Source organism: Equus przewalskii, chromosome 4, assembly GCF_037783145.1.
Source record: "Equus przewalskii isolate Varuska chromosome 4, EquPr2, whole genome shotgun sequence".
In the NCBI taxonomy this organism is placed as follows: Eukaryota; Metazoa; Chordata; class Mammalia; order Perissodactyla; family Equidae; genus Equus; species Equus przewalskii.
The window spans coordinates 14548935-14568754 of NC_091834.1; the positions used below are offsets into that span (position 1 = coordinate 14548935).

General features: G+C 41.1%; 2 protein-coding genes across 5 annotated transcripts in view; one reads left to right on the top strand and one right to left on the bottom strand.

The window, feature by feature from the left end:
- The window catches only part of COA1 (cytochrome c oxidase assembly factor 1), a 112856-nt gene extending 95562 nt beyond the window's left edge, over positions 1-17294 (bottom strand). Inside the window, exons 1-4 of the mRNA XM_070617204.1 lie at positions 17158-17294; positions 9756-9924; positions 1487-1698; positions 210-296 (exon numbers count right to left, since the gene is read on the bottom strand). The gene's annotated coding sequence lies outside the window, so the exon portion shown is untranslated. The remainder of the gene's footprint in view (positions 1-209; positions 297-1486; positions 1699-9755; positions 9925-17157) is intronic.
- The window catches only part of BLVRA (biliverdin reductase A), a 64839-nt gene continuing 62230 nt past the window's right edge, over positions 17212-19820 (top strand). The window contains exon 1 of one of the 4 annotated variants that reach the window (XM_008527290.2): positions 17212-17634. In XM_008527290.2, coding sequence (XP_008525512.2) covers positions 17212-17634 — 423 coding nt within the window. The remainder of the gene's footprint in view (positions 17635-19820) is intronic. The other 3 variants (XM_070617198.1, XM_070617197.1, XM_008527289.2) reach the window with 3 other exon arrangements.

Sequence of the window (19820 nt, forward strand, 5' to 3'; positions counted from 1 at the left end):
ATGGCGTTTTGCTTGAGGGCGGGCCCCTGTTGTTGCCCTGAGACTTACTGGGTTGAAAAAGCAGAAGACAGAGTTTGGGACAACTAGAATAGCTGGAAAGTGGGAGAAAATCCAAGAAAGGAAATCCCCAAAAGGAGAGAAGTTAGAGAGGAAGAAGACCAAATTCTGTGTATAAACTGCCATATTTCTGGCTGACACCTGAAACGCACACATATGGAGCAGGTCTTTTGAACTCTCTAAGGCTGCAAAACTGCAGAGACATCAGGTGCTGCCCACCACAGGCAAGACTGGCAGATCTGAAAAGAGAAATAGACAGATTCACAATTATAATTGGATCTTTCAACACTCCCCTCTTGGCAATTAGTAGAAGCTCTACATAAAAATTTAGTAAAGTCATAAAAGATCTGAATAACATTATCAAGCACCTTGACCTAATTGGTATTTTACAGAATACTGCATTCAACTCCTGTAAAATACACATTCTTTTTAAATGTACATGATTTGTTCACCAAGATAGACCATACGTCAGGGTAGGAAACAAGTCTCAATCTTTTAAAAGACTGAAATCAGAGGGCCAGCCCCGTGGCCAAGTGGCTAAGTTCTCACACTGCTTCAGCAGCCCAGGGTTTCGCCGGTTCGGATCCTGGGCACGGACATGGCACCGCTCATCAGGCCATGTTGAGGCAGCGTGCCACATGGCACAACTAGAAGGACCCACAACTAAAATATACAGCTATGTACTGGAGGTATTTTGAGAGGAAAAAGCAGAAAAAAAAAAGAAGATTGGCAACAGTTGTTAGCTCAGGTGCCAATCTTTAAAAAAAAGATTGATATCATGCATTATGTTTTCTAACAATAATGGAATTAAATTAGAAATAAATAACAGGGGCTGGCCTGGTGGCACATTGGTTGAGTGCGCATGTTCTGCTTCAGTGGCCTGGGGTCCGCCAGCTCGGAGCCCGGGTGCAGACGTGGCAACACTTGGCAGGCCGTGCTGTGGTAAGCATCCCACATATAAAGTAGAGGAAGGTGGACATGGATGTTGGCTCAGGACCAGTCTTCCTCAGCAAAAAGAGGAGGATTGGCAGCAGATGTTAGCTCAGGGCTAATTTTCCTCAATAAAAATAAATAAATAACAGAAAAATATCTGGAAAACCTCTAAATATTTGGTTGTATTTAAGGGGTAATTTAGAGCTTTAAATACTTGTTTTAAAAAAGAAGAAAGTTGTAAATCATGATCTAAATTTCCACCTCAAGAAGCTAGAAACAGTAGAGCAAGTAAAGGCAAGGAAAGTAGAAGGAAGGATATAATAAAGATAACAGCAGAAGTCAATGAAATAAAAGACAGTAAATTTACAAAACCAAAGACTAGATCTTTGACATATCAACAAAATCCATAAATTGCTAGCTAGACTGATCAAGAAATAAAGAAAACATGAATTAACAATATCAGCAATGAAAGAAGAGTCATTACTACAGATCGTACAAACATTAAAAATTCTGAAGATGGGATGAACTTTCCAAGATATCCTGAGATGAGGCCAGAGGTCAGTCATGGGATGTGGGCCACTCCAGCAAAAGAACATGACCCTGGGTGAGACCACGCTCTCCAACTGAGGCCGTTGCTGAAGGGAGCTGCTGGCAGGTGGAGTAATGATTTCATCATTCCAGGTTGTGTGACCCAACAACCACCGTCCACTTAGGAGGGGAAGAGAAACAAATTTGGAGAGAGTCAGGTTATATATAAGATTTATCAAGTTGCTCAACAAAAGAACAAGGAAAAAGTAAATTAGGTAAAGCTTCCTGGAAGATGTGCTAAAAAGACAGGATTTAGACAAAAGAAGAGAGGACATTTCCACCTGAAGAAATACTGTGAGGCAAAGCAGAGTTAAGAAAAGGAGCAGGGGCCGGCCCGTGGCCGAGTGGTTAATTTCATGAGCTCCGCTTTGGCGGTTCAGGGTTTCGCTGGTTGATATCCTGGGCACGGACATGGCACCACTCATCAGGCCATGCAGAGGCAGCATCTCACATGCCACAACTAGAAGGATGCACAACTGAAATATGTGCAACTGTGTACTGGAGGGATTGGGGAAGAAAACCAGAAAGAAAAAAAAGATTGGCAATAGTTGTTATTTCAGGTGCCAATCTAAAAAAAAAAAAAAGCAGCAGCTAATTTCTAAAATTATATAAACTTTACATGGATTTGCAAGTATGCTGTCTTTTTAAAACTTTCATTTTGAAATAATTATAAATTCACAGAAAGTTTGAAAAAGGGAGGTCCTGCATCCCTTCACCCAGTTTTCTCCAATGGTAACATTTTTTGTAACTATACTACAATATCAAAGTAGGAAATTTACCTTGGCATAATCCACCAAGCTTATGCAGATTTCACCAGTTTTCCATGCACTCATTTGTGTGTGTGTGTTCGTGTGCATGTATGAAGTTCTGTCCAATTGCATCACATGGTTAGATTCATGTAACCACCACCCCAGTCAGGATACAGGACAATTGCATCACGAGGATCCCTGGTGCTCCCCTTTCACAGCCAGGGTCATTCCTGTCTTTCCTGCCCCCTACCCTCTCTGTAACCCCTGTCGACCACTAATCTCTTCTCCATCTCTATAATTTTGTGGCAAGCATGCTGTCTTTTCCCTTAAATATATAGCTTTAATCATACCCAGTGTTATTTTGTGAGAAACTTAGTATCATCTTCAGCTTGGACTTTTAAAATTTCTCATGAATCTTTTCATTTAGTAGTCAGATTTTCCAAGACAATTTATACCAAGTTAATTACAAACCAACTGTCTTTAAATTTCTATTGTCCAATTCTTCTTCCCTCTTACTCTGGAAGATGATTTTGTCAAACACTTTACAAAGCAACTGTGACCATCAGGTGGGAGTGGTTTTTGTCTTTGCTTTAAAAACTTACTTTCAGTGTATCTTTGTTGATCCTTTCTTCCACTGCTAAGGCACAGGTATTCTTCCTCATCTCTGGTATTTATTGTGGAAACTTTTTCTTTTTCTTTTTTTTCCGTAAAGATTGGCACCTGAACTAACATCTATTGCCAATCTTTTCTTCTTCTTCTACTCCTCCTGCTCCCCCTCCCCTCATTTCCCCTGCTCTTCCCCCTTCTTCTCCTCTCTCACCCCAAAGCCCCCCCAGTACATAGTTGTATATTCTAGTTGTAGAAACTTCTGGTTGTACTATGTGGGACGCCACCTCAACATGGCTTGATGAGCAGTGCTAGGTCTGCACCCAGGATCCAAACCAGCAAACCCCTGGGCTGCCAAAGTGGAGCACGCGAACTTAACCACTCAGGCATGGGGCTGGCCCCTTATTGTGGAAACTTTTTCTGAAAATACTGTATTCCTTCCTTCTCTAAGATTGTTATCTGCCCCTGCACCACTGCTGCCCCTTTTAACTGCTGCTTTTATGTGTGTGCATATTTTTAACCTTATTACAAATCAATATTGATTGCATATCCAGGTCAGACTAAGTTCCTAGCCACAAAGGAGTCTTATCCAAGCAAGCAAGATGCAACCTATGCTAAGAGCTTAAATTCAGCAAGAGCACACCAGTGCAGCCCTATTGGTTGCCAGATATCAAAATACTTCTGTACTAGTTGATAAATAGGTGATGCCATAAGACCCTGCGGCTGCAACCCCACAACCACCACCTTAGGCACAACCAGGTTCCATCTCTGAGACCCACCAAACATCCATCCCTATGATCCAGCAACAGAAGCTGTCATGATATTTCAAAACATCGCTCCATCCTCTACCACTAAACACCATAAAATGTGATAAAATGCTGTATTGGTGATCTAAACACAGTGTTACAAGATCTCAGAGAATGCAGTGCTCATTGACAACAGCCGATAGGACGAAGAGAGACAAGAGAGCATCCAGAAAAAGTTTACAGAGTATATTGGTGCTTCTCAACTTTTGATAAATAGTAATAAATGGTGTTTATTAAGTGCTTACTATGTCATAAGCTCTGTGACAAATACCTTTTACACATATTTAGTGCATTTATTCCTCACAAAACTTCAAGCCATATTTATTTATAAGTCCGTTTTAGGGATGAGCAGTGTTGATCTTCAGCCAATTCACAGTGGTCCAGCTGAACCAGTTATTCAAAGCCATCTGTTTTGATTGTTCATAGCATTTGTTGTGCTCAGTCAGCACCTGGACTATATCAGTTATTAAGAATTTTGGACATCATCCCTACAGAGAACAAAGCAGACTAAGGATAAATCAGCTGCACAAGGTCACATCATAAACAGCAGAACTGGGGTTTCAATTCAAGAGTGAGTAAAGTTGATGCTCTAAACCTCTCTCTTAACCATATTTCAAGTATGAAGACAACTCTAAAAAACTTTCATAATATGTTTTTTCTCTTTATATCTTCTGGGAAAATGATAGCGGTACCATATTTTTTTAATCTCTCTAAAGCCTCCCATAAAAACAAACAGGAAATAGGGTAGGAAAGTCAAAAACCTACAGACAACATCAACAACAAAGTAGGTTGACAGGGTATTCCCGCAAAGTCTCAATTTTGAGTGGGTAGGCATCAAACGTCAACAGTAACAAAGCTCACTCGTGTCAGCAGCTGTGCAGGAGGGAGCAGAGAAGAGACAGAGGGTCTTCTGATAGCCGTGGGAGCTCAAGAGCCCCCATTACCGTAGGTATTCTCGGAAATGCTCACAAGGCCCATCTGAGAACAGCCAAAACTGAGTGGAGCTTTGCAGACTCCAAGTCGCAAGTAAGAGCAGGAGGGCTGGAGTGGTCTGAGCCTGTGAACTCTCAGTTCTAGGGGACCAAAGGTTTCTTAGAGGACAAAGCCCACAATAAGGAGAAACTGCTGGAAGGAGAATTGAGCAGAGCCAATTGAGCAGGTCAGGAACAGTGAGGAAACAAGGTACGATCACAGCGGGAGGAGGAGTACTTTATGAAAACACCAGGAGAGGGAGCTCTAGAACTGAGGAGTGAGGACAGTGCGTACCTTATCTCCTCCACTAGTAGGGAAATGCCTCACTGAAACATGAGCAAGCAAATATATTGCACAATTGAATCTCACCCAAAGTTACTATGAGAAGAAGAGAGTAAGGAGCAGAATAACGTCCCTCTAGACAATGAAGGCACACTAAAAAGACATGCCCACAAATAGATAGAAACATCTCATATTCCAAAATTAGCCAAAAAATGAAATATTAGCCAAAACCTTCCGAATCTGATTAAAAACAATAGCAAAAGCAGTAACGTACAGATACAGGAAGCTCAGCAATCCCCCAGAACCTTCCGAAAACCACACTTAGGCACGTTATAATAGAAGGGCTAAAAACCCAAAGAGAAAAAATCTTAAAAGCGGAGAGATGAAGAAAAGGACACAAGTGTAAGAAGGAGGGCAGGTTTCTCTTCATAAACAATGGAGGCCAGAAGAAAATGAAACATCTCTAATGTGGTGAAAGGGAAGAAACCGTCAACCTACAATTCTAGATTCATATTTTAGTATATGTGCTGCCTAACCGGGCACTTTAGATTCATATTTTAAACTTCCTATGAAACACTTTTGAAAGGAAATACAAACTGAATTTATAGAATTTTTTTTAAATGGCAATGAAATCACTGCATACTGAAATCTACGGATGCATGTAAAGCAGGGATCAGAAGAAAATTCATTGCACTAAACACTATTATTAATCAAAATTAAAATAAATGAATTAAATTCCCAGATAAAAAATAAGAAAAAAAACAATAAAGCGGGGGCCGGCCCAGTGGCACAGAGGTTAAGTTCACGCACTCCACTTTGGCACCCTGGGGTTTGCCGGTTGGGATCTCAGGCCCAGACCTATGCACCACTTATCAAGCCATGCTGTGGTATGTGTCCCATGTATAAAATAGAGGAAGATGGGCGCAGATGTTAGCCCAGAGCCAATCTTCCTCAGCAAAAAGAGGAGGATTGGCAGTAGATGTTAGCTTAGGGCTAATCTTCCTTAAAAAAAGAAAACAATAAAGCAAACCAAAAGAAAGCAAAAGAAGGAAATAATGAAGATAAAAGCAGAAATGAATGAGGTAGAGAATAGAAAAGCAGCAGGCATAATTAATAAAATCCTATTTTTAACAGCTTTATTGAAATGTAATTAACTATAATTCACCCACTTAGATGTACAATTCAATGGCTTTTAGTATATCCACAGAATTGTTCAACCATGACCACAATCAATTTTACAACATTTTCATCACCCCGAAAAGAAACCCCACACTCCTCGGCTGTGACTTCCCAATATCCCCAGCCACTCTCCCAGCCCTAGGCAACCAATAATCTACTTTCTGTCTCTGTAGATGTGTCTATTCCAGCCATTTCATACCAGAATCATACAACATGTGATCTTTGTGACTGGCTTCTTTCACTTAGCATAATATTTTCGATGTTCATCATGATAATAAAATGGTTTATATAATCTATAGATTAAAAGAGAAATAATCAGAGAGAGTGAGATAAAATTATGCATAGAGATGTTGACTGTCGCATTCTTTATAATAAGAACTAGAAAATTGTCAAAATATCCAACAGTAAAAAAATAATTGTTGACCTAGCATATCCTTGACAGAAGATGACACTGCCATTAAAAAATTTAAAAATATGAAATGAAATATGCACAAAGCTACTTATTTTAGCACTATTTGTATTAGTGGAAGACTGGGTCTTACTCAAATATCTTATTAACTGGAGACTAGTCAAATAAATTATGATACATCTATTCAATGGAGTTCTGTGCAGCTGTAAAAAGAAATAATGAAGATCTCTTCATTGGGCCATGGGGTGATCTCCAGGATGTAGTGTCAATTTTGTATAGGAAATGGGGGAGGGGGAGAGAGAGATGAATATGTATTTTGGGAAAAGATAGATAAAATCTAATCATTTTAAAGCAAGTCGGGAAGGAACAGAGGAAAGGAAACAAGGATGAAAGCTAGGCATCTGAATACACCAGATTTTATTTGTTTATTTATTTATTTGTTTATTGTAAAGATTGGCACCTGAGCTAACAACTGTTGCCAATTTTCTTCTTTTTTTTTCTTTCTGCTTTTTCTCCCCAAATTCCCCCAGTATATAGTTGTATATATATTTTTTTCAGTTGTGGGTCCTTCTAGTTGTAGTATACCAGATTTTATAGTTTTTATTTTGGAAACAAGTATATATTATACATAATGAAAAATCAAAATTAAATTTTAAAAAGAAAACTCATTCAAAGCAAAAATTCAACAAATGAACCTAACTGTACAAAATTAGTGGTATAACCACTTTGAGAAAAATTATCATGACTTTAAAGCACTATATTTTGACTGTACATCTGAAGACAAAAATTACCTGCAAAGAAGTCCTACACTGGATTCAGTAGCTTTGTATTTGTACTAATATTGCTATTTTGAAGCTATTACAATAATTTATATATATAATATTTAATGTCTATGTGTGTGTTTTAGAATAAAATCAAATAAGTAAGTACGTTGGTGTTGTGGGGAACCAGTTTTTTCACAACAAGAAAATGAGATGCAGGGGCCAGCCCACTATAGTGGTTAAGTTCACACATTCTGCTTCCACAGCCCAGGGTTTGCAGGTTTGGATCCCAGGCACAGACTTACACGCTGCTCATCAGGCCATGCTGTGGCGGCGTCCCACATACAAAATAGAGGAAGACTGGCACAGATGTTAGCTCAGGGCCAATCTTCCTCACCAAAAATAAAAGAAAAAAGAAAAAAAGTAGTAAAGTCCAGTTTTCCAATGCAAGTGATAGGAGATGGATACATTTCCATACATGGCTTAAATCACAATTAAGATTTGAATTTGGAAAGACAACGAGTAAGGACAAGCCTAAATGTACAAAGTCATGAAAATCACGAAGAGGTTAATACTTTACCACGTCCTGAGGTCCCAGAATTGAGGGGGCAACCTTGAAACTTGAAGGAGGAGTGAACTGGCTGGGAGTGACAAACTGATGACGATCTTAATGACTAAGCATATTGCCAGGTAGTTGGAGAGCAGAAGAACTGGGCCAGCAGAGATTTGCCACACACGGGTCTGGCAGATTGGTTGGGTTCATAGCCAAGAATTTAAAAGTAGAGGGAAGAGTAGAGCTGGCGGATGCCAGGAGCATCTGCCCTAATGAAGTCAGCACTCTCACTAGAGCCAAAAGGAAGTCCGAGTTAGGGGTTGGAGGTACAAGACACTGAAAGGAGGTAGCTAATACTGATTGCTTAGCAGGCGTTGTCCTCAGAGCTGGTGCATGAACATTTAGTGTTTCTACCTACCCCCGATCCACTCCTCCTCCTCTTGATACTGTTCCAGTATCTCTCAAGACAACTGCTTCCTCCTACTCAGTCCACATGCTTTGTCTGGAGCATAGGTCCTAGTCCTCCCAGATCAAATCACGGCAATCCTCTGCGTTTGTGACGGACCCGGAGAAGGGTGTGTAATCTACTTAGAATCAAGGACTTTATGGGGCTCTGAGAGTAAAGCAAGATACTGTTTACCACTGGTCTTGAACTTGAGAGGATATGAAAAAATGCCTCTTGTGGCCATCAGAGAGATTCTGTCCAGGGACTGAGCCAACAAGGACTAGCTGACAGAGGTAGACAGAGAAACCAGGTTCTGGAACTTAATTTGCAGATGTGAGTCCAGCTGTTCCTGGAACCAATGCTAAAATACTACCTTTAGAATTTTGTTATTGTCACAAGCCAATACATGCCCTTTTTGTTTTAAGCCATGGTAGATGGAGTTTTCTCCCACTTTCAACAGAAAACTATGTAATACTGCTAGACACTTTACATACAATATATCATTTAATTTCACAATATTTGTGTGTCATAGGTATTATTATACCAGTTTTATACAAATGAGGTAACTGAACATGCTTTGATCGGCTCTAAAATGAACTTATCACAGGTGAGGCTAAGGCTATAGGAACCTTTGTATTGGGAAAGGCATAGGGAAATAGAAAACTCAGTGGTTTAAATAGAGGTTTCCCAAATCTTTAACAGCTCCAATCAGCTCAGTGATTCTGCATTTCCAGTAAGGGACCAGAAGTAGGCTTCAGCATCTCTGAGTTTTAAAATCATACAGATTTTGACATTAGGATGGAATAAAATGCAAATAAAAAAATACCTCTCACTTGCAAACTATCTGCAATGGAGCAAAATGAATTTATAGGCAACTTGCTGATTCTGGGAAAGAGGGTGATCCTGAAAGGGTTCCATCTGGCAAGGGGTAGTAAATGGAGCCTAATTGAACAGTTCCTATTATAACATTTCGACATGTACATACATTATCTTAATTTTTGACTGGGATTTTCATAAACTCTTTGGAGATGACCATCACTGAGGACCTCTCTCCAGCAATTCTCCTGCCCTGAGCAGACGTACTGTGACCCCTTCCGCAGCCCCTGCAAATCTGACATTAACCTCCAGCTTCTTGCTGAGGGGATTCCTCTGCCCTCCCAGGCAGCTTTATGGACTGGACCCAAGGGGACTCTCTCTCCTGCATGGCCTACACCTGATCCATTGGAAACACAAATGCATCACCTGATCCATTGGAAACACAAATGCGTCCTGTGACTCCTCCTTCATTGTGTGCTGACCGCCTCCAGCACAGCAGCACGCTGCTGGCTCTGCCACCCTAGCTGTCTGCAGCCTGTCTCTCCCAGGTGGGAGGCAGATGACAGCCCAGAGAGTCTCCCAAGTGTACTGACTCTTACCAAGTTCCTCAACTAGTCTTCTGGAAGCCTGTAGGCATGACATGAGGGAAATAGGCTGGAGCTTCACTCCGATGGGGAGGAGAAGAACTCACAGCACAGCAAGAATTCATCAAAGATTTCGTCACCAAATCCTGTCTCTACTGTGATGCCTTCTTATATCCTTGGAGATCTAAAAAAAAAGAGCAAAGAGAATGACAGAGACATGGAGCTGGAGCCTAGCATACTTCCTTATTGTTTAATGCTGTTTGAGTGGGGGTTTTCTGTTACTTGTGGCCTAAGGCAGCCTGTGACTGCCCCTCAACCTACCACAAAGTCCTTTGGTTTAGAGAGAGTTACTACTTTGTACAACGGGAAGATCTTACACAAAAAAGGAGTGGAAACTGAGCATAAAATCAGTCTTCACAAGGATTAAGATATATAAACTAACACATTCATAACACATCATTACAAGAAAGTTAGAGTGTTGGCAGCTCCATCCTTACACTCTACACTCAAGGACATGTGTGGCCCCGCTCACAGGCTTTCCCAAAGTTCCTCTGGGTATGCTAGTCTGATTCAGCAAGTGAACATCTGTGGGTCTTGCCTAGCCAGCATCTCTTCTCCTAGTAAAAGAATCCAGCATTTCATTTCGGGGAATTACCTCTTCTCCATGTGGTTTGTTTGAAGTGATCTCACATTTAGACCCAAGGGTTTGAATTGTGGTTGAGGCCTTGCCAGTGAAAATATGACATCCCTTTTGCGGCAGTTATTTTTTCAAGAAAGGCGATCTCATGGCCCAAGAGGCAGGAGTAGGGAGGGGTAGGGGCAGGTGGATGGAAGAGACAGATTATCAACAACAAGCATAATAAATAAATAAATAATAGAGTGTATTAGAAGGTGACAAGTGCTATGGAAAGAAATAGAGCAAACTAAGGAAGTCAGGAGCAGGGCAGGTGGTAATTTTGAATGGAGTGGTCAGGGTAGTTCTCATTGACGTGGAATTTGAGCAAAGATCAGGAAGAGTGGAAATTAGACATGCATTCCAGAGAGGGACCAGCCAGTGCAAAGGCCCTACAGGAGAAGACTTCCTGCATTGTTTGAGGAATAGCAAGAAGGCCAGAGTGACGGGACCAGAGTGAGCCAAGGGGAGAATAGTAATAGATGAGGTTGCGGGAGTATTGGAAGAGCAGATCATGAAGGGCCTTGTAAGGGCTTTGAATTTTACTCTGAATTAAATGGAAACTATAGGAAGGTTTGAGCAGAGCAGGCACACGATCTTTCAATTTTTTCGAAGTCACTCTGGCTACTGCATGGGGATAAACAGCAGGAAGACCAGGGAGGAGACTGCTTCAGTGACTCAGGCGAGAGATGATGGAGGTATGGGTAAGAAGTAATCAGACTCTAGAAATTCTAGGAAGGTCCAGCCAACAGAATTTCCTGACTCATGGATGTGGGATGTGAGAGAAAAATGAGTCAAGGATAACACCAAGGTTTTTGGCATAAACAACTGGAAGGATGGAGTTGCCAATGGTATGAGAATTATAAGTTTTGGGGAAAAGATCAGGGGCATAGATGTGAACCTGTGAATACTGACATGTATTGCAGATATCCAAGAGGAGATATTAAGCAGACAGCTGAATAAAGGAGTATGGAATTCAGGAGACAGGTATGGGCTGGGGATTAAAATTTAAAGCCAAGATAAAAAGACTTGCTTTTGAGCCAGCCCTGATTGTCTAGTGATCAAAGTTCAGCGTACTGCACTTTGGTGGCCTGGGTTCAGTTCCCAGGTGTGGAACCACACCACTCATCTGTCGGTAACCATGCTGTGGCTGTAGTTCACACAGAAGAACCAGAAGGACTTACAACTAGAATATCCAATTACTGGGGCTTTGGGGAGGGAAAAAAAAAGAGAGAGGAAGATTGACAACAGGTGTTAGCTCAGGGAAAATCTTTTTCAGCAAAAAAAAAAAAAAAAAGGACTTGCTTTCTCTCTCCACACCCAACAATCTCCCTTCGTTAAGCAGGCTTGTCAGGTCATAGGATAAAGGGTGAGAACTCTGTTGAGGGAAATGCCAGTCAACCTTACAGGTCAGAGCCCTGATTCTGGAAAGATGGTGGAGTAGGAAGCACCAGAAATCTGTCTCCCCACCTGGACAACCATTGCACTGGCAGAATCTGTCTGAAGTAACTATTTTGGAATTCTGGAGTCTGTTGAAAGCTTGCAACTTCCAGGAAGAAGACTTGATTGGTAAATTGCCATTAATTTCAGTCAATTTCAGCTCTTAGGACAGTAGCAACTTCCCATCCCCCATCCCCAGCTCACAGCAGGCAGCTGCACATGTGTTCCTTGCAGGAGCCTCTCCTCAGGGATCTGTGCACTGATCACTGATTGCTGCTTATGATCACAGAGGTGCAGACAAAGAATTGGGCAGCCATTGTCATTGCACCTCTCATTGTTGCAACCCCCTCCTCCTTAACTCAAGTGACTTCCAGGGGATTTAGAGGGCCAATGCCCTTCCCCCTCTTTTGTTTTTTGCTTTTTCCCCTTTTAGGAGCCAGACTAAAGACTAGAACATAAAAACAACTGCATATATGAGGAAAATTAGAAAGTGACCCTGCATATAAAAATCTCAATAGGGGCCAGCCCCGTGGCCAAGTGGTTAATTTTGTGTGCTCCGCTGCAGGCGGCCCAGTGTTTCATCAGTTGGAATCCTGGGCACGGACATGGCACCGCTCATCAAGCCACGCTGAGGCGGCATCCCACATGCCACAACTAGAAGGACCCACAACTAAGAATATACAACTATGTACCAGGGGGCTTTGGGGAGAAAAAGGAAAAAAATAAAGTCTTAAAAAAAAAAGAGGAGATTGGCAACATGTTAGCTCAGGTGCCAATCTTTAAAAAAAAAAATCTCAATAAAGGTAAATATAGGAAATTATAAAAGTTGTTATAACAATGGTTTGTAATTGCACTTTTTGTTTTCTACATGATTTAAGAGACTAACATATTTTAGGAAAAAATTATTATTAGTGTAAAAGCTGCTATTACTGTAACTTTTGGTTTGTAACTCCAAATCTTATTTTCTACATAATTTAAAAAGATTATTAGTTTGTGTTTTGGAGCACATGGTGTAGAAAGATAGAATTTTGTAACATCGACAAATGAAAGAGGTGAGGAAAGGTCTGTCAAGGAGCATAGTTTTTGTATCTTATTGAAGTTAAGCTGGTGTAAATTCAAATTAGAGTGTTATAATTATAGGATGTTAAATGTAATCTCCATGGTAACCACAAAGAAAATAGCTATAGAATATACACAAAGGAAATGAGAAAGGAATTTAAACATTTCACTACAAAAAGTCAACTAAAGAAAAAAGACAGTAATGCAAGAAATGAGGGACAAAGAAAGCTATAAGGCATATAGAAAACAAACAGCACAATGACGGAAGTAAGTCCCTCTTTATCAGTAATTACTTTAAATGTAAATGGATTAAACTTTCCAATCAAAAGACAGAAATTGACAGAATGGATAAAAACACATGATCCAACTACATGCTATCTACAACAGACTTATCTGAGATCCAAAGACACAAACAGGTTGAAACTGAAAGGATAGAAAAAGATATTCCATGAAAACAGTAACCAAAAGAGAGCAGTGGTGATTATAACAATATCAAAGAAAATAGACTTTAAATGAAAAGAGTTTATAAGAGACAAAGAAGGACATTATATATTAATAAAAGGTTCAACACAGCAAGAAGATATAATAATTATAAACACTTATGCATCAAGTGACAGACCATTAAAATATATGAAGCAAAAACTGACAGAATCGAAGGGAGAAATAGTTCTACTGTAATAATTGAAGACTTCAATATCCCACTTACAGTAATGGGTTGAACAACCAGGCAGAATATAAGTAAGGAAACAGCGGACTTACACAACACAATAAACCAACTAGATCTAATATACATACACAGAACGCTCTACTCAGCAACAGCAGAGTACACATTCTCCTCAATTGGACATTTTTTAGGATAGACTATATGTTAGGCCACAGATTAAGTCTCAATTATAGATTATTATTAAATCTATTTAATCTATTATTATAGATTAAAATAATAGATATATCATACAAAGTATCTTCCCTGACCACAATGGGATGAAATTAGAAATCAACAACGAAAAGAAAACAGGAAAATTCACAAAATTGTAGAAATTAAGCAATGCACGTTTAAACACCCATTGGATCAAAGAAGGAAATACAAAGGGAATTAGAAAATACTTAGAGATGAATGAAAGCAAAAAGCCAACATTTCATAACTTATGGGATGCAGCAAAAGTGGTGCTAAGGGGGAAATTTATAGCTATAAATGCTTACGTTAGAAAACAAGAAAGGTCTTAAATCAACAACCTAACTTTACAACCTAAGAACTGGAAACAAAAGAACAAACTAAACTCAAAGCTAGAAGAGAAATGAAATAAAGATTAGAACAGAGATAAACAAAATAGAGAATAGAAAAACAATAGGAAAAGTCAATGACACCAAAAGTTGGTTCTTTGAAAAAATCAGCAAAACTGACAAACCTTTAGCTAAATGGACAATGAAAAAAAGAGAGAAGACAAATTACTAAAATCAGAAATGATAGTAGGGATGTTACTACTGATTTTATTTCTAAAAGGATTAACAGAAAGTACTGTGAAAAACTGTTTGCCAAGAAATCAGATAACCTAGATGAAATGGACAAATTCCTAGAAACACAAAACCTACCAAGACTAAATCATGAAAATATAGAAAATCTGAATAGACCTATAACTAGTAAGGAGATTGAATCAGTAATCAAAAATCTCCCCACAAAGAAAAACCCTGGACTGGATAGCTGCGCTGGCGAATTCTACCAAACATTTAAAGAAGAACTAATACCAATCCTTCTCAAATTTTCCAAAATAATTAAAGAGGAGGGAACACTTCCTAAGTCTTTCTATGAGGCCAGTATTACCTTGATACCAAAGTCAGACAAAGACATTATAAAAAAACTACAGATCAATATTCCTTATGAAGATTGATGCAAAAACACTCACCAAAATACTGGGAAACAGAATTCAGCAGCATATTAAAAGGATTATACACCATGACCAAGTGGGATGAATCAACATATGAAAACTGATCAATGTAATGTGCCACATCAACAGAATGAAGGACAAAAAAATACATGATCACCTCAAGTGATGCAGGAAAAGCACTTGGCAAAGTTCAGCACTCTTTCATGATAAAAACACTCAACAAAGTAGGAATAGAAGGAAACTACCTCATCATAATAAAAGCCATATATGAAAAACTCACAGTGAACATCATACACAATGGTGAAAAACCGAAGGCTTTTCCTTTAATGTTAAGAAGAAGGCGGGGCGGCCCAGTGGCACAGAGGTAAAGTGCGCATGTTCCGCTTCAGCAGCCCGGGGTTCGTCAGTTCGGATCACAGGTGATGTGATCTAATATGTAGAAAACCCTAGAGATTCCACAGAAACTATTAGAACCAATAAATGAATTCAGCAAAGTAGCAGGATACAAAGTCAACACACAAAAATCAGTCGCATTTCCATACACCAACAATGAACAACCCGAAAAGGAAATTACAAAAACAATTCCACTCATAACAGCATCAAGAAGAATAAAATACTTAGGAATTAACTTAACCAAGGAGGTGAAAGACTTGTATAACCAAACTAAAAAATATTGCTGAAAGAAATTAAAGACATAAATAAATGAAAACACATCTCATGTTCATGGACTGGAGGACTGAATATTGTTAAAATTTCAATACCTCCCAAAGTAATCTACAGATTCAATGCAAACCCTACAAAAATCCCAATGGTGTTTTTCTTCCCCAGAAATTAAAAAAATATATATTCTAAAATTTATATGGAATCTCAAGCGACCCCAAAATGCCAAAACAATCTTGAAAAAGAACAAAAATGGAGGACTCACACTTTCTCAAGACTTATCAAAAAGTTAAAGTAATCAAAACAGGATGGTACTGGCATAAAGACAGACATAACAACCAGTGGAATAGAATAGAGAGCCCAGAAATAAATCCTTGCATATATGGTCAAATGATTTTTGACAAGGGTGCCAAGACCATTCAATGGGGAAAGAGAGTCTATTCAACAGATGGTGCTGGGAAAACTGGATCTCCACGTGCAAAAGAGTGAAGTTGGATCCTTACCTAACACCATAGACAAAAATTAACTCAAAATGGATCAAGGACCTAAAGGTAAGACCTAGAACAATAAAACTCCTAGAAGAAAACATAGGAAAAAACCTTCATGACATTGGATTTGGCAATAATTTTTTGGAGATGACACCACAGGCATAGGTAACAAAAGTAAAAATAGACAAATTGGACTTCGTGAAAATTTTAAAATTTGTGCATCAAAGACACTATCAAGAGAATAAAAAGGCAACCCGTGGCATAGGAGAAAATATTTGTAAATCATATATCTGATAAAATATTGATATCCAGAATCTATAGAGAACTCCTAAAACTCAATAACAAAACACCAAACAGCCTGATTAAAAAATAGACAAAGGGCTTGAATAGATATTTCTCCAAAGAAGAGATACGAATGGCCAACAAGCACCAATTATTAGGCAAATGCAAATCAAAACTACAGTGAGATACCACCTCACACTCATTGGGATGGCTATTATCAAGAAAACAGAAAAGTGTTAGCAAGGATGTGGCGAAACTGGAACCCTTGTGGGAATGTAAAGTGGTATAATCACTACGGAAAATAGCGTAGTGGCTCCTCAAATAATTAAAAATATAACCACCAAATTATCCAGCAATTCCACTTCTGGGTACATACCCAAAAGAATCGAAAGCAGAGTCTCAAAGAGGTATTTGTACACCCGTGTTTGTAGTAGCGTTATTCACAATAGCTAAACCATGGAAGCCACTCAAGTGTCCAGCAACGCATGAATGGGTAAGCAAAATGCGGTATATATGTACAATGGAATATTGTTCCGTCTTTAAAAAGAAGGAAATTCTGTAATACGTTACATGGATGAACCTCGAGGACATTATGCTAAATGAAATAAGCCAGTTACAAAAAAGACAAATATTGTAAGATTCCACTTTTATGAGGTACTTAAGAGTAGTCAAATCATAGAGACAGAAAGAATAATGGTGGTTGCCAGCGGCTGGGGGCAAGAGATAATGGGAAATTATTGTTTAATGGGTATAGGGTTTGTTTTACAAGATGGCAAGAGTTAGGAGGATGGATGGTGGCAATGGTTGCACAACAACGTGAATGTATTTGATACCACTGAACTGTACACTTAAACATGGTTAAGACGGTAAATTTTATGTTATGTGTATTTTACTGCCAAAAAGAAAAAAAAAAAGCTTGGCTGTCTACTCACTCTGATTCAAAAAGGACCTAGCAGGTTCCACGTGGTGGGAGTAGGGCGTAGGAGATGGCTGCGATGCCCCCCACCACGTGTGGGCAGAACACACCGGCACAGCCAGGCCGCCTCCACTGGCCCAGGGACCCCTCCCGTCGGCAGGCGCCCACTGCCCACTCGCGCTGCCAAGCGGAGCGCAGGGAACAGGGCAGGAGCAGGGCTGCAGCCAAGAGCCCGGGCACGCTCACAGCCAGTTCCGCGGTCCCGTACCCGGGCACAGCGCTAGCTCTGGGCCCTCCCAGGAAGGGGCATGAGACCCGGCCCCGGGTTCTCACAGCCCGGCAGCGCTCTCCTCCCGCCCCCGCCTCCCCCGCGCGTCCCCGCATCCTCCGGCCGGGCGGCCAATCCGCGCCGGGCTCCCGCCCCCGTTCGCAGGGCGGGCCGCGGGGAGCCCAGAGGCTGCGCCCCGAGCTCGAGCTTTGTGCCCAGCAGCAGGTAAGGTGCGCGCAGGGGCGTGGGGTCGCGGGCTGCTGCTATAAAACTCCGGGGCGGGCGCTGGAAAGCCGATGCCAGCGGGAGGCGGGCGGCCGCCCTGGGGCCCAGGCCCGCGGCGCCGAGCACCCGCGCAGCCTCTCCGCCCGCCTCGCCCCGCGTGGGCCCGGCGGGGAGGCGGCGGTCGGGGATCGCGCCGTGCTGCCCCGGGAGGAGCTTCTCAGATAAACCAAGACAGACTATTTAAAAAGTTAAATCTGTATTTCATTTAAAAAATGCTTCTGGTTTCGGTTTTTTTTGTCGACAGAAGTCGGCTGATGCTGCGTAGGTGCAGGCGTCGTCCGGGCGGCCGGGGCTGCGCGATGGTCCTGTCGCGGCATCTCCGGCGCGGGGAGACAGCTAGGCCCGGGCAGCCGGGCGTGCGGGGCTGGGCCGCTGCGCCCCGGGGCGCGTCGGGCGCACGTCCCTTCGCCTCTCCCGGCCGCACTTTCCTCCTTGGAAACTAAAAATATTACATATTGGGTTACATGAGTTAAGTGCATTCCAAAAAAAAAAAGAAAACTAACGCTGAGCTCCCAGCAACAGAGTCATATATACACGGATATTTCAAGGTACAGATACCCTGATTGTTTCACAAAGGAATTAAGATAGTTTACAGCAAAATCACATACAACAGTAACAAATGGATATAAAAAAATATAACCAGATATTGGGAGCAGAGACAACGTTAAGAACAGAGAAAAATCCCAAGAGGAAAAAGAACTTTCGGTGATAATGGAAATATTCTGTATTTAATTAACTTACGTTAAATAACCACGTGTGTCTAATGACTACCTTATAGGACAGTGCAGATCAATTGTTTTTGTAGTTGAGTCTCAAATTTGTCTCTAGGAAGGTCAACTTGGTCAGTTACATCGTTCTTATTTGAAAGTAAAGTATACTAGCGACTTCATTCATTCATCCGTCAGATATTAACGGCCTTGGAGGAAGCGGAGCCTTTCCTGATAATCAGCTATAAGGACAGTTTTCTGTGGGTTTCATTATTAGAGCACCCTGACATAGTGCCGTGGGAAGGCTATTCAGTTGAGGAATTGGGGCTGGGAGAGATGGAGTCGGTAAATATGGCATAATTTATAACTTTTTAAAGAGTTTTGAATATTTATACAAATGTTAACTAACCTTTATAGCAAAATTTAAAATATATAGATAAGCAAAAAGAAACTAAATCACTAAAAATTCCACCACTCAAAGATGTAATTACTGTTAATATTTTGATGTGTTTATTTCCAGACTTTTGTCCCATGTTGCCATTTTATTTTCCCTGATAGGCCCCGAAGTATCCAGTGCCCTCCGTGCAAGGGAAATCCAGTCTTGAGGGGGAGGGTTGCTGTTACCTTTACCCTTGGACCTCTCAGGCCAGCACCTGACCCCATCTGAGAAGGTCCCCCTCTCCCTAAATCTTCCCCATGCTTCTGCCAGTGGCCTGGCTTTGGGGCAATGATTACAGGTATCTGAGAGAGCATTTCAGAGAGGAGAAAAAAGGGAGGAAGGTCACAGCTGTGGTTCATTCTTCATGATGAGTAATCCAGAGTTTCTCAGCCTTGACACTATTGATATTTGGGGCTGAAGAACTCTTTGTTGTGGGGGCCTGTCCTGTACACTATAGGATGTTTAGCAGGATTCCTGGCATTCTCCCCCTTCTCCCCATCATGTCAATCAGAAATGTTGGTTGAGAGCCAGTGAGGTAATGGAAATCACTAAATTATTGCCGTCTTGCTTGGAGAGGTTCATATTCCAGTTTGCCTGTGGGAGAGACTGAGATGGAAAGAGAGGCATAAACTAAGCTAAGCTAAGCTAAGCTAAGGAAGCTTAGTCCTGGCTGTATCGTTAATTTACTGTGAGATTTTGGCAGACAGATTTATCATTTGGGATCGCAACAGGAAAAATCACAAAAATGAAAGGAATTTTTGAGGGGATTCTTTAGAGAAGAGTTGGTAGGATTCGGGGAACCAAAAAGGGATGATGAAGCACCCAGAGAAGAGCCTTGGTAGAGGGCCATCCCCACCCTGGTGTGATGGGGCAGGAAGGGACTGTGGTACCAGAGCTCGGGGGAGGTGAGTGGTTGGAATCGTGGAGGAGGGGCCGCTCTCCAGGGCTGCTGTGGCCGTGGCAGAATGCAGCCACTGCCA